Below are 15,670 nucleotides of genomic sequence, written 5' to 3'. Positions count from 1 at the left end.
ATCCATGCAATGGAAAAACCTACTTTGTCTCTTGTTGGACCTGCAAGTGCACTGAAACACAACAGTGTGCACCTTTACTGAATTCAAAGCTATTCCTTGAGAAAAAACAAAACATGAGACCCTTTAGTTACACTTCTGTGGGTACTAAATAAATAAAGGGAAGGGATAGCTCAGTAGGTAGAGTGGTGGCCCCATGATCGGAAGGTCGGGGGTTTCGAATCCACTGAACGGCTACCCTGAGGTACCCCTGAGCAAGGTACCGTCCCTACACACTGCTCCCCTTGCTTCACTTAGTGAATGGGTTAAATGCAGAGAGGAATTTCCCCATGAGGATCAATAAAGTATACATTATTATTAATCTCTAAAGTGGATCTACTTAGCTAGCTTTACATGATTCATAAAATAATCCTTATCTATCTTAAATGGGTGAGGCTCTTTATTCATTGACAAAAACAAGCATTTTTAAGCCACCCTCTCTTAAGCCAGCTTTCTTCTAATTGGCTGCTTCTAACAAACAGAAGGTCTAAACAGCAGGATAGTAGAGCAGAGTTGCTGTACTGAACAGCAAGAGCTGGGATTCTGAAATGACCGTAATAAGCATATCCCCTCAATTTGACATAATTTGGATTCAGGTTTTTAAAAAAAATGTATGAGCTGAGCAATTAAAGCAGTCTAAAGCCTGAGCAGTTGGCTCACAGGATTACTTTTACCTCGTAATCGGAAATTTTAATAACAACCATTCACATGTTTAAGTCTTCCTATAGATTCTAAACCCTTTCTTATATATAAATTTTCTATATAAGATCACACATTCTAAAGTATCAGCTAAGACCAGTTTCCCAGTTATACGATCGAACTTTGCATTAGTTAACTTGGAAATCAATAAAACAGGAAGCGTTCATTGACAGTTAGTAAAATGACAATCCAAAGGAGAACGCCAGAGGGAGACATTGTCACGGTTGACATAGTAACTCGTTATTAGCTGGCGTGGTATTTGGTGGCAGTCTCTCCATTCGCTTATATGTAGCAACCAAGCAAACTGCGGGTTACTTTAAAAAAACAGAACAATACGAAGAAGTGGGTTTGTCGTTTTGAACGCACCCTTAAATCACGTGTTGCGTTTCCATAGTCACGTCATATGGGCTCCACCATGTTGTAGGAAACCCGCCGCTGCTCCTCACTCACTGTCAGATTAGAGTTTAATCCGAGGAGGAGGAGGAGGTGGAGGAGGATACTCTGTCAAGACGCTGTCTGCATCTCGGGAGGACTTGCGCTCTTTATGCATTCAGAATAATCGCGATTCGCGTGCTGCTGTCACTGTTTCCTTCAACGAGCGCCCCGCACACTGAAGATGAAACGCCAGTCTTCCGCTGCTGTCTTTGCCTGTCCGCCGACTTGCCAATACGTTAAGATGTTAGCTGGCTAACTAGCTGAAAAAGAGTAACTAAATCGGATTAGCTGCTAACGGCAGCCTCCCTCTGGGTAACAACCGGGTATTATTTGCTGCACTTGACAAATATAGACCATCAAGCGCTTGTCAGTGTTTGCGTTAATTGTATTTCTACGACAGTGTCAAAATTCCTACTTTGTGCTATAGTTATTCGCTAGTGTTAATGTTTCTGCGAGCTAGCTACGTTATTAGCTAGTCAAACCACAACAAAAGCTGGACCTCTGTCGTTCTCTAGTCTGCACAGTTCGTTAGGGAGGGCGAACATAAAAGTAGTAGTGCCTCTGAACCCCCACCCCCCCAGCCGAAAGTCAAGACGGAGGTGACGGCCAGACTTGGGTGCTAGCTGGTCCTGAGACTAGCGGGCTGAGAAGTGTTCGAGATTTAAGCCCCGACACATTAGCGTTCAGTGGAAACATGTCAGGAAAGGATAAAGACAAGCCGGAGAAACAGTCCACAACGGAACGGCTCGTAAAAGGTGAGAGTCTCTCACAGTACCAGCGCATCATGCATGATTTGACTGGAAGCTAACGTTTGGTACAGAAAACCACCTGTAGCGTTTGAAGAAACTTTGTTTAAACACACTCGGGCTGTTGCATGACAGAGTTGCACTTAATGGTTATACCTGGTCACACAAGTCACGCTTTATAAAGCGACATATACACTTAAAGTCTCACCTTATCATCAGTACGTGTGTGAATACTAATGTGTACTATTGCAGTCTCATAAGCCTTTCAGTTTTATCAGGGGGATGCTCAGATATCTGTGGATGAACCTGAATCAGGTCAAGATCATGATTTCATAAAAGTATTATTTTCACACTTGGCCACTGGTACCTATGCCAGTGATCGCAGCTTGGCACAAATCAAAGCCGAGAAGCCGTCCTCTCCGGTCACCTTGATATTTCAAATGAATGAACTCTAAAATCATGAGGCCTTCTCTTGGGAATACCCGAGGTCTGCTCAGGTTACCAGTGGAGCTCGACAACAAGACGGATTCCTTCACGCTTACATCGTCCAGGCTCATTGGACAGACTGGGCGAACATCTGTTGTGTCTCCTGTATGATGGCTGAGGCATAGCAAAGTCTGAGGTAGCCCCCCAAAGAAAGAGAGTCTAACCCCACCCCTGTAACCACCACCGCTTGCTTCTTAATGCCAAAGCAGCCTCCATCGCTGTCTGCAAGGGCACTAGTAGAGTGTCCTGCCAGGGGACTGGAATGCTGAAGTGTGAGCCAGAAGGGAGAGAGTGAGTTAATTGTGGAAAGAATCTCCCCAGTGATGTTCCCAACATGGCCAGCCACATGGTGGAGAGAGAGAGAGCATCACAGTGACAGGGAGGAGAGAAGGACTGTAGATTGAAGTGAGGCTCGGTTTCTTATTAGTGCAGATTTTAAGTAACAAAAACAATGGGTTTGAGTCTACCGTCTAACCTGTGACTGTAAGAGGGCTTAACTGATAGACCTGTTGAGACTAATGCTCCTCTGGTTGTGTAAGTCAGCAGTTAAGCTCAATTAACTTCCTTTGACCTGGTATTTCGTCCCTCAGAGTCGGGTCTGACAGCTGAGCGATGCCGCAAGACCCTCAGTGAAGTTGAGATTTGGCCCTTCGTAAAGATTCGTGTCACTTTTGATGCGTATCGAACTCGATTATTGCTCCGTGATAAATCTGACCCTGCACCTAAAATAAAATCAGACAGGCCACAGGGGCAGCGGATGCAACTACCACCCCACTTGATCGAGTGACTGAGACGGGAAATTAAAAACCCAGGCTGTGCCTGTTTAGCTCGTGAAGGGTAATGCATTCACTGATAATTAGAGCAATCTGAAGTGGACTTGACAATTCATGCAGCCACAGTGCACGCCATTCATCTCTGCCCAGCCGCATCTTTGTAATTCAATCCTCTCCCATTGTGTGGATTTTGAAACAATAGCGAACATATTCGAGACGCCGGCTCATATCACTGTCCAAAACATTATCCTCAGTGGGCAGGATGGCAGATAGTCGCGTCTTTGTTTCTTGAGTCGTTTGTTGTCCTGCCAGGCTGTGGGTGTTGATGCGGTGCAGTAGCGGCCCTGCGTCTGTGTGTGTGTAGTTTTGAAGAGTTCATCAAACATTAATGCTAATTAGGCCAGGCAGCCTCTAATAAGAAGCCACTCTCAGGGCGGTGGCAGCTTAATGTTATATTATTAGCTTATTATTTTTAACAAAACATTTTTCTTCACTGGGTAAATGAGCGGGCTGCTTCGCTTCCCCCCCCCCCCTCACCACGAAGTGGAGAGTGTAAGTGTGTGTGTTAGCGTGTGTGTGTTTACTGGCAGCCAGAGGTTCATTTGTATCTGTGTTTGAACAGACAGCTCCAGTCTTGATCGTGCAGGCAAATCAACCCCAGAATTTATTATTACTGCTATTATTATCATTACTGGAGGACAGCAGGCTCTTTCCTGTTGAGCTGCATGGCTTGTTCACTCCACTGGCACTGAGAAAAGTTATTGTCCAGCATGTGAGGGGAATGGGGGGGATTACCAGCTAGCCTCCAGGCAATTGCTTGTAAATGTGGTCAGCGCTGCTATTGCCTGAAATGTTTAACAGTCAGGTTATGTCATGCCCATTCTGTATCTTTATGATTTTTTTTTTTTCTTAAACAGGGCCGGCTTTGTCCGTACAGGAACCTTCTTCCAGTGTGACAAAGCTTTTAAGTAAACAGCCCCTGAATCTCGAAGCCCTTGCTAATAGAGGCTTTACCTAATCTGTTCTTAAGGCTCGTACCTCAGCTTACAGCTCTCTTTGCGGCCGTGCCTCGTATGCTTGGGAGCACTTACTGTTTATTTATACCACACTAGCCAGTGCATGACAGCTTGTCCTCAACACAGGCTAGTCAAGTCGGAGCTTTTCCACTACAGGCCAGGCAGTAGTTTGTCGCCCAAATAACATCTTGTGACTTATTCCCTTGCTTTATTGCACCAGCAATAAAAACACGGCACTTATTTCCTTGTGGGGAAAAAAAACCCAATCTGCAGATCTGCCTCTAAACTCTTAGTCTAGACTCATGGCATGAGCCTGAGTGACAAATACATTTGGCAACCCCAGGCACCACATCACTGATTAGTAAAAACACTCACACTTAAGTCTGAATCCCTTTTTTTTTTCTCTCCTCAGCTTGCAGTTTGATTTACTGTGTGTAGGTGTGACAGTATTCTCAGAATTCCTCTCTCTCTCCTTTCTGTGATCATTGCCGCCTGCACCACTTAGCTGATACCGGTGTTTGTCTCCTTCCACGATTCCTGTGAGGGATGGGTTTAAAAGAAGGGTCCTATCATCAGCACGATCCCAGATCGGCTCACCTCTTTTTGCATGCCATACAGACGGTGGCTTTACACCATAATTAATTGGTGGCATAATGCATTTGTGTTCGCTTGGTCTGTTGTTGGGCGTACCAGGCATAATCCGTTTTACCTCTCAGACCCAGGCAGTGAGAGCTTGGATCTCCCTCTACTATTGTTTTGAGCTAGCGCAGATTAGTCGGCAGCTATCTGCTCCTGCAGCTTTATGAACCCATGATGCCAGTGTTGGAGCACTAATCTACACCGTGGACACTGTTTTAAAACAGTTATGCAATTTTGATATAATTCCCTGCATTATAGTCTCTTGTCAGAGAGCTAGATTAAATATTGCTTCCGTGATTACTAAAATGTGTTGTTTTCCATACACGGTAAGCTAATGCCCCAACTGCATTGCTGTCACACTGCCTCTGTGATACATTTTCCAGGTTTACTTGTTACTCACTTAATTGTGTTTTGATCGTGATGCTTTCAGGTCTCAGCCTCAAAAGCACTGACCTTTAGTGATGATGGTAAAAGGATTGTGTAGGTGGTGTGGAGCAGCTTATGGGGGGAGGGAGGGTGCGGCTGGGGGGGGTTAAGTGAGGTGCAGGGCTTCTTGTTGTTTGTCTCTTATATGGAGTCATCATGTAGGTGTATGCGTCGCTGCTTCTGTGCAAGTAACTTCGTCTTGGCTCAGTCAAGGAAAATGTCACACCTCATGACTTCAGCTGAAGTGAATGCAGGCTGAGATCCATAATGTTTTTGGGTTTTTTTTTTTCTTTACTGCTTTTTTCTTTTGTGTTACTTCTGGGGTAATCTGTCCTTATGTATCAATACTACTTCTAAATTAACATTTTGATCCAAGGGTGGACTGCTGGGACCACACAGTCTTATTCTTCTGATGCATTCTTCCTTTTCAAAGGGAGGTTTTCCTCCCCGCTGTCACCAAGTACTAATCAGGGTAGCGTTATTGTATTTGTTTCTATATTATTGAAATGGTGAAAACTCTAATAAAACTGCTATGAAACTACATCAACAGAACTAACGCACACCAGCTGTTTGATACGCTGCCCATCTGATCAGTCCCACGCCTCCAGACTCACAAACAGCTTCTTCCCCTGGGCCATTCGGACTGTTAAAAAACACTGCCCCCCACACCCCACCCCACCCTGCCCACTCACCAGTAACTCTCATCACTCAGGTCACTCACACACGGACTCTATTGAGATCAAGTCTGCTCTTTTCACTTTGCAACTTGTTCTCTAATGTGTGCCTTTCTATTGTTTTTGTATATATTGCTCTTGTTTATCCATATTTTCCTGTTTGTTATTTAGTCATACTTAGTCATAGTTATATTCTATTCTGGCATAGTTAGTTTGGTGCACCCGCAATTTTGTTGTACATGTACAATTACAATAAAGGGCTATTCTATTCTATTGTAATTAATAATTAATTGAATGCAATAATGAACATTGAGAGTATTTTTGGTGTTTTGCAAATATAGTAAATAAGTCCTATGATTTCTTTTTTCTCCAAGCCGTCTCCTTTTTTTCTCTCCATATAAAAATAAGATTGAATCATAATCTGCGGCTGCTCACAAATGGTGAAAATCAGTTTATCCTTAATTGGTGATGGTGGTTTCTTCTGGAGAATCAGGCCTTCAGACTTTGCATCATGCTGGAGTTTTTCTTTGGAAAAGAAAAACTTAGAGATTAAAAACCAAAAAAGGGAAAAATGATTTTTGACTGGAATCTTGATCATTACCAAGAAATCCAAACAAACTTCTTATCATGATCTATTTCCACTTCACTTGATTTTCTGGACAATCTTTGAATATTGCAACATTACTACCAGACTAGTATGTCTGAAGTGGACATTAGCAGCTCTGTGCTGGTGCTGTAGTGGAACCAGATTACACCATTACAGATTGCTTTGCTTCACACTGGTTACGCCCTTAATGCTAATTAATGCGCACTATCAGTGTAAAAATTCCACAAATGCACTTCATCTTAAGGATGCAGTGATTTTTTTTTTTGATGTTTAGACGAACACATTTTCAGATTTTTAGATGAACTGGGCCAATAATCTTAATGCAGCAATTTTGGCAGCATTCGTTATATAAACACGAATGAATATGTTGCCAGCAACTTAGTTACTGTCGATGCCCTTATAAGCTTGACTTTGACAGATTTTTAGCTTTTTATCATAATTCAGGAGGAAACCCCACATCCCGTGACAATATCGAGATTTGGTCCCACCCCTACCATGGAAGGTTTTTCTCGAATGATCGAGGATTTGTTGATGTTTATTGGTGAACCATAATGATGTCATCTTGGATGGCTAAGAACAAGCAAATATAATAATTGATAAATAATGAGCATCATCATGCTTGAATTTTTCTAAATTGTCTGAGTCATGAATCCAGGCAGAAGTTTGAATTTTGGCACAGATTGTCTCACTCCCCTGTGACGGCATTGCTCCCCTTCAGTTGTCATGCAGCTGCCAACCTAAGCTCAAATATGACTATCATAATGATTTTTTTGTTTTTGTTAATCAACAGCTGTGCCATACCCTCCACAACATAAGCTGACTATAAAAGAGCTGTATGAAGATGGCAAGCCCAATGCTGAGCTGCTACGCAACCACCTCGTCAAGGAGGGCCGCGTGGAAGAGGACGTGGCTCTCAAGATCATCAATGACGGCGCCAACATCCTCCGTCAAGAGAAGTGCATGCTGGAGGTGGAGGCACCTATTACAGGTGAGATGCTCGATATTAGGAGCTTAAGGAGGACTGTGTCATGTGTTTAGTGAATTTGGAAATCATTATTTAAGTATTACTTGCATATTTTTTCAGATCTGTTTCCAGGATAATCTAACAAAAATGCAGATTACCCTTGAGCTGGAGGTCTACTGTTCGGACTCTCGATAATATTGCCCACCCACATGTGCTGTACCCTACACTAGATCCATTTAAGAAATTGTGCTGCTCCTCTGTAACTGACTTTGAACTTTGACATACAGTAAAGAGCACAGTTCAACAGACTATCACTGTCAAGTAGTGTAAAGCAGGTGGATGTAGAATAAACAAGCTATTTGAAGACATCTGAGCAGATGTTTAAAGTCTGCTTCGGTGATGCTTCAGCATTATTCCACTGCAGGCTTGTTTATGTTCTATGGCTGACGCCTCACTCTTTCACCAGATCAGAGGGCCTCGCAGGCTGTCAGTCAGGCTTTGACAAGTGTCAGCTCCTTAGCTGACCCTATCATACTCTGTTTTGTTTTTCAACCTCAGGAAGCAAAACCCTGTTAAAACTACTAAAGCTAAACTCTGGGGGAGGGGATGACAAGCATGATAAATATGGCTTTGCACGTTTATGTGATTGATTAGAATAGCTCATTCAGCTCATATAGTTTGTATAGCTGAGTAGTCCTAGGTAAAGAGATATGAGAAGTATTGCTTGGTCAGTTGTTCTTTAAATACGCAGGAAGTATTTGCACAAAGTCCTGGCTGTGCTACTGTTTCGTTCTCATTGAACCCACAGATAAGTGGCTTTCATTTACTGCATAATTCAGAAGTAGTGACTTCAGTGACAGTGAATAATAAAAAAAATTTCAACTTAAAAAGAATTCCCCCCTCCACCTCTACAATGGTTGAAAAGGTTAGAAAGGTACCGCCACAGTCTGTATTGTTATGATAAAGGAAGTGACTTTTATCTGCTCCCTTGTCACAAGTGGTCACTACAGCAGGTAGCTCCACATGCTTGTTTTGAGTTTTACCTCAGATGCCTTTTCTGACGCAACCCCAAAGGGCCTTGTGTGTCCAGCTGGAGTTGAACCAGCGACCTTTTGCGTGCCAAGCAAACATCAGCATTTACAACTTAGCTTAAAATTTAGCGTGCAGTATACTCAATCTTTAATAATCTGTTGCAGTGTCTATAACCCTTCTATGTATATATTTCCATTCATTGAGGGGATTCTACGGCTTTGTCAAGTCACAGTATAGCGTACGCACTGGTCACTGCTCTGAAACTGTGAGAGCAGCACAGCTGAGTAACCATCTATCTGTATGCTTAAGTATGCACTCACCTCATCTAAAAGGTGCGTGTCTGTACTCAGGGAAAAGCACAGCTTTAGTAACTGGAAATGAAGCGAACGTAGGTTTTTATTTTTCCAGCTTCTCGCCCCTGTGCCGTCTGGATTATTTATAGTCCTTCAATAATATGAAATAGATGGAAAGACCGACCTGCTTGCGGGCATGCATATCTGAAACAACATTAAACCATCCTACACGTCAGAAGTCGTGATGTCACATTAGCATGGTTTGAGCCCACTGGTAACCTTAGTTTCACCGTCCGCTATTGACCTAAGTTGACCTGGTTCCAGGTGGATATCTACATGCTTTCACACCTGTGACCACACAGACTACCAAGCATGCATCCTATAGTCACACTAGATAAGGAATAACAAGAAAACCCATTGGCTGGTGTCATAAAAGGAGAGTGCAGTGACCCTTCTCAGCTTCAGAGTGAAGCAATACCTACTTTATCTGAGTGATCCCTTCTCCCTGTGATTCTATTTCTATGGAATCCATGTTTTCCAGGATTACAGGTCACAGATATACTATCACTGATCATAGCAGAGTTTTCATCAGAAGAGTTGTTAAGCCTGGTGGGTGCAGCAGTGGCAGCCTGCCAGAAGTATACTGGTGAAAAGCCACAAGGAGTCAGTAAATGGTTTAAAGTAGATGTGGGCCACATCGTCTGGTCCCAAACACGTAAAGGTCATTTTTGACTTTTCTGTCCACCATCATCATCAAAACAACAAGTAGGATAAAATCTTTTAGGAGAACTATTTGAACTATTTGCATTTATGGCCATTACTTTCATAAGAGCAGCATCTATATCCAGAATAAGTAATATGGCTATAATATGTAACTGAGAAATTAAGAGCAACGTGTTTGTCTGTCTTTGGCAGTATGTGGAGATGTACACGGACAGTTCTTTGACCTTATGAAGTTGTTTGAAGTCGGAGGTTCACCGAGTAACACGCGCTATCTTTTCCTTGGTGACTACGTAGATCGAGGGTACTTCAGTATTGAGGTGAGTAGTTGTGTTAGTATATTTGAGTCATTTTTATTTTTACTTTAATAATAATGAAACATTTATTTCCTCTTTTGAATATTTTTCACTCTGGTATCAGTAAACACTGTATGAACATGCTGTATAGGTTTGGTTCACAGATAACGCTTGAAAATTATCTGCAGTTATCTTGGCATGTGTCAGTGTTAAAAGGTTATTTCTTTATCTTCCAAATTTTTATATTTTCATGTTTTTTTGCATTTAAATGTTTCAATTTTAAGGATTAAGAAGTCCTTTACAATAACAAAAAAATAGCAATTTGAAAGCATTTAGCTTAAGTAGTGAGATTTAATTTATGAATTTAAAGAAATAATCAGACTTATAACAATGTTTTGGTTTTTCTTTGTAGTTTTTTTTTTTTTTTTTTTTAGAAGGGTTATTCCTCATTTTTCTGACTGATTTCAGATCTGGCGACTTTGAGTAAAGCGTTTCAGATATTTAAGCTGGGCTGTTAATAAATGCTAGGCAGGCTCATTCTTTTGTGGGAAATAAATGGATTGGGAAAAAATGCTAATGTAATCAGTTACTATTGTTTATCTAACAGTGTGATATGTTTTGATGTATTCTAACTGTATGTCTTGTATGTTTAAGAAAAAAAGCTGTCTTTATATCCAATTTGGATACAAGTGTTACTGTCAGAAAGTCAAATCTAGTTTAGTTATGTTTTGGTGGCTTCTTATACTGCTGCTTGTATTCTAAGTGTATATGATGTTGTAGTAAGACCACTGGCTGCAAGTCACATTGAAAGGGCTAGAGCTGATGTAATGAAAAGCATTTGGACTTGAGCGTGTTTCAGTGCCACTTTGATTCAGATGGTTGCTCATGGTGAGAAAGGCTGCTAAAATGTGAGTACTACTGCAGTGCTCCTTGACCAAATGGGTTTTTGTGCCCTAACTTTTATTTCAGTGACACCTCCAAAGGGCACACTTTTCTACATGCTGATTAGAACAGTTAAAAATAAGACAGAGGAGTGGAGCAGAAAGCTGCAGTGCGACTCTCAAGATCTCTGGCTGGAGGGCTGTGCCTGTAGTGCGTTTGAATTTATTGCAGTTATAATGGTGAGCTGGTTTAAAGGCGATCGTGGCTCAAGAGTTAGGAGTTCGCCTTGTAATCGGAAGGTTGCCGGTTCGAGCCCCGGCTTGGACAGTCTCGGTCGTTGTGTCCTTGGGCAAGACACTTCACCCGTTGCCTACTGGTGGTGGTCAGAGGGCCCGGTGGCGCCAGTGTCCGGCAGCCTCGCCTCTGTCAGTGCGCCCCAGGGTGGCTGTAGCTACAATGTAGCTTGCCATCACCAGTGTGTGAATGTGTGTGTGAATGGGTGGATGACTGGATATGTAAAGCGCTTTGGGGTCCTTAGGGACTAGAAAAGCGCTATATAAATACAGGCCATTTACCATTTACCATTTAAAGTAAAACATAAATCACACATTTGGAATGGTTTGTGTACATTACAAAAAAACAAGCATTTATTTATGTGTTGGTCCCAAGGAGCCAGACTTTCTTGTAGCCTTTAAATTTGTCATGAGCAATCATTCTCCAGGCTCTCTGAAGGTCTTTAAAAGTGTTTTTTTTTTTTTTTTAAGACATTGGCTGCTTTTTCGCTTATTTTCAGTCCAGTTGTTGAATCTGACCATTTTCAGGGGAATGTGTGAGGGTTTTTTTTTGTTTTGTTTTGAAGCCACTAAACAGTGGCATATGAATCAAGCATAAGAAAAGCATCTAACTGAGGGGATGACTCAGTGTTATGTCTACACATAAGAGACAATTTATCACTGAAGGTGGTTCCAAAAGAGCCTGAAACCTGGCAGGTGTCATCGTGGTGTGCATTTGAGAGAACTAGACACATGGAGTAGGGCTGGGCCATATCATACTGTTCACGGTAATACCGGTATAATGTTAGGCAACTATAAGAAAATAAAATATCGCAATAGAATATGGGTAAAACGTGCATGCGCAGTGCCTTTGTTTTCATACGCACATGGCAGAAAAAGCATGGGGGCGACGGAGAATGAGAAGGGTGAAGGCGGATCGTTGAATGAAACTGATTAATCAGAATTGGTTTGTAAAAATGGTGCAACGTCAGTGGTGTGGAACTGGTTTGGCACAACTTTTGGTAGAGCATGCAAGCGGGCCGTTGTTATTACAGTGTTTTTCGGAAAATAAGTCGCTCTTAAAATCCTTTTATTTTCTGAAAAATTGACAGTGCCCCTTATAATCCGGTGCGCCTTATGTATGAATTCTGGTTGTGCTTACTGACCTCGAACCATAAAAAAACAGCTGCTTGTTTAAGTGAAAATACATTGATGGGTTTTTTTGCACTAATAAAGTTGCGGAGTTTTAAAGTATTTTGTCTCACATCAATTATCAATTATCGTCAGTTATATCGTTATCGTAAATTTTTTAATATATATTTTGATAAATATTTTTGGCCATATTGCCCTGCCCTAACATGGAGAATGAAATAAGAAGGGGCAGACCTAAAACTATCTATAGCAGATGAACAGCTGATCTGAGAGATGCATGTGGCCCTTCAGTTGGTCCATCTACTGTTTACTGAAGCCTCATTAGAAATGGTCTCAGTGGAAGAATGTATGTGAGGAAGAAATTCTTAAGGAAAATGTGGAGAAAAGGCTGAGGTATGCCACAAGAACTGAATTAATCTTGTCAGAATTGACGGAAACGGCTTCTTTGTTTGAGCATGTCAGTGATCCCAGTGATCCTTTTACAGCACTGTCCTTGCTGTAAAAGCATAAAACACACTGTCAGTCATGGATTGGCCTCCCCAGACCTTGACATTATTAAAACAGCGTGAAAATTTGACAGAAAACAAAACAAAAGGCAGACAGCGTCCAAAGAAGAGCTTTGAATGTCCTTTTTGTACATATTCCATTTGTCTTATATGCTTTATTTCCATGTATGTTTGCACATATTTCTGTGAATTGTATTGCTGTTTGCCATTTTCCTAGCACATTATTAAGAAACGAGGGGTGACTCAAGACTTTTGCACAATATTGTATGTCAGCACTCATGCTGGTAACAAAAACTAGGGAGAAATTATGCCAGATGGCAGTGAAATAGCCTTGAGAGCCAGATTTGTAAAAAAAAACCAAAAAACCCCCAAATAAATAAAATATGGATACCTTGTGGGAGTAGTGTGAATTTCAAGCTTCACTGTTACTTACTCAGACTCAGTATGAGTTAGTGTATTAACAGTGGGTTCCTTGTAGCACACATTTCAGATTGTTCCTGTAAGTACTTTTCTTGGTCTGAATTAAGCACCCTGTGGAGCACGAGTCCTCGTAGAGCATCTAAAGTATTGATGTTTTAAATATAAATAACATTTTGACATTTCAGTTGTTGACGACTTCTATCCTTAGCCCCAGACCTGCTAGGACCGGCTTTTGGAGTCTAAGTTTCCTCCTTCTTCCCGGCGTCTTGTATATTTGACAACTTAAGAACATAGTAATTGTAAAAGTTATGTTATATAACAGAAAAGAGCCTAGAAATAGTGACTGTTTGGGGCCCAAAGCTGGTCCATAAGTGCTTGAAGGGAGCCTTTCAGACATCGCTGCACCTTTTGATAGTAGATACATGATGGATATGAGTGGGGTTTTTTGTTTTTCCTAAAGGGCGTGTGCAGTCCTGATTCATGTCTTCAAGTATTTTGAATATTTGTGGAGAAAAAGCAGAAAATGAAAGCTATGTAAGAGTCAACTAGGACGTATGCTAACATTTTGAGCCTCCTCTGGGGTCTTTTGATGGCCCTGGGTTATTGCCTGAGGTGGGTGAAATGTCACAGATGAAAAAAGGGCAGAGAAGTAGCAAAGGGAATGAAAGGCTCTTGATGATGAAGATAGATTTGTTTTTACTAAAGACGCTTATATTTTTTCACCACATTTTTCTAGAAACAGTGGCATCTCTTAAGAATCAGCTTGATTTGTTTGGGTATGCTTCTTGTGGTTCTAAAACTCCACAACCTACTGTGGCTGGCTGGGGTCACAAAGTAGTCCACAACTAACATGCAGCAACTAATTAAAAGTAATGGGATACACACATAATATGCAGCCAGGCAATTATTAGGATATAATTAAAAATGCTGCTGAGGGGAAACCAATCCAATAAGCTGCCAGGATAGTTTTTTAACAGTACCAGACACTGGATTAGCTTTGGAGCACACATACAGGAATAGCACAATTTGGTTTTTGTTATTGTTTGCTGTATTTTTATATACTGTTTCGATGATGATGCTCATGAGCACATGAGCAAAAGATTAAATGTAGTCAGTGTATGTACAAGTAATCTGTGTGAGCTGAAAACTCAGGCTTCAGACTGCTCTGAATGCTCAGTTTCAGGCAGTGTTTGTAATCTTGGCTCTATGTCCATGAGGGACACTATCACTATTATGGTCATCCCAGGCACACAACTCAGAAGCGCCACCCATCTGCTGTTCAAGCTTTCTGTTTATAAGTGACAGCCAATCAAAAGAAAGCTGGGTTAAAGTTAGAAGAAGAGGGACAGCGGAATAACTAGGGGGCTTCACCAAGGATGAGATAAACAAGCGTTATTTTAGACTGGGAATCATACAAAGCTAGTAGTAGAAGCTTTGCATCGAGTTGAATTCAAAGATAAAAGATGGACACAGTTGCTGTGAACTCACCAGTTTGGACTCTGATCCATATGGTCCAAATAAGACAGTTGCCAAAACCATTTTTCTTATATACAAGACTGAAAATATGCTTTTAAATTGTCTGTTTATGTATATTAAGTCTATGAAAATTCACTTGATTTTTACAGACAGCCTCAAAGGGTCAGTAGAGAAATTGCAGTTTCTGTTAGTTGATGGGTTCATTTTTTTTTAATCCCAGAAGTTGTCCCTTTTGTTAGAAAAAATTGAGTTGAGCAACTTCGTAATTGCATTTTTCTTAATTCGTCTAGAGCTAAAACAGTGGATCAGTCAGTCATTCTAAGGTAAAACAGTTTTTTTTCTTTTTTAATAAATTAATAATTTAAGTGAATTAAAAAAAAAAAGAACTTCCAATTTCACCTTCTAAATTCTGATGATTTTTCTCAAAAATTTGAGATTAGATGGTCTGGTTTTTTTTCTCTTAAAGACTTTTGATTGAGGTAGATTATTACAAATATAAAATAATCATTAATTGGCAGCTATTGATTTGTTAAAATAGTGATTAAGATCTCTGAAATGTGTCATTGTTTCTACACATGAGAGGAAGCCAGCCTAAAGTCACCATGAAACGGCACTGAAGTGTAAAACCTATAGATTTGCAGCCATTTGATCTCACTAGCAGGGCTAGTGTTTTTTTAGGCCACTTCAGTAATGCATAAGGCAGATATAGGAAAATGGATATCAGGATGTGGTTACCTAGGTAACATAAAGAGTCACCGCAGCCTCTTGAAGCAGTGCGTTACCACTGCAGGCCAGCAATTTGCCAAAGTCTAAATTCATTGTGTGTGCACAACCTGTTTTATTCTGTGTATTTCTTTATTCACTTAGTGAATTCTCTTGGATCCAAGCAAGTGTTTCTTTGGACAAACCGTCCAAGCCCCAGCTCCACCCCTACATAAACCATGCACAGGCTGAAGAGAGTGTGTGTGTGTGTGTTTGTGGGAGATGAGGTGAAGGTAGCCAGTGTTCATGTCTGCCACACAAAGCTCCATGCCCCTTTCTTTGTCTTCTTTTCCCCGCTCGTGAGTAGCTGGCTGAAAGAGTGCAGAGAGCTCTCATTAAAACCCATGTCAGCTTCAAG

The 15,670-nt window shown here is 41.2% G+C and overlaps 1 protein-coding gene across 2 annotated transcripts in view; it reads left to right on the top strand.

Annotated features, from left to right (window-relative positions):
- Positions 1-981: 981 nt before the first annotated feature.
- Positions 982-15,670, top strand: part of ppp3cca (protein phosphatase 3, catalytic subunit, gamma isozyme, a) — a 36,454-nt gene continuing 21,765 nt past the window's right edge. Inside the window, exons 1-3 of one of the 2 annotated variants that reach the window (XM_082554942.1) lie at positions 982-1,925; positions 7,328-7,525; positions 9,742-9,866. In XM_082554942.1, coding sequence (XP_082411068.1) covers positions 1,865-1,925; positions 7,328-7,525; positions 9,742-9,866 — 384 coding nt within the window. In that variant the 5' untranslated portion in view covers positions 982-1,864. The remainder of the gene's footprint in view (positions 1,926-7,327; positions 7,526-9,741; positions 9,867-15,670) is intronic. The other variant, XM_082554943.1, reaches the window with a different exon arrangement.

The sequence above is a fragment of the Aulonocara stuartgranti genome (genome assembly GCF_965226115.1).
Source record: "Aulonocara stuartgranti genome assembly, chromosome: 12".
Lineage (NCBI taxonomy): Eukaryota > Metazoa > Chordata > Actinopteri > Cichliformes > Cichlidae > Aulonocara > Aulonocara stuartgranti.
Note: the sequence above shows the minus strand (reverse complement) of the source record. Positions and strands in the feature narration are given on the sequence as shown.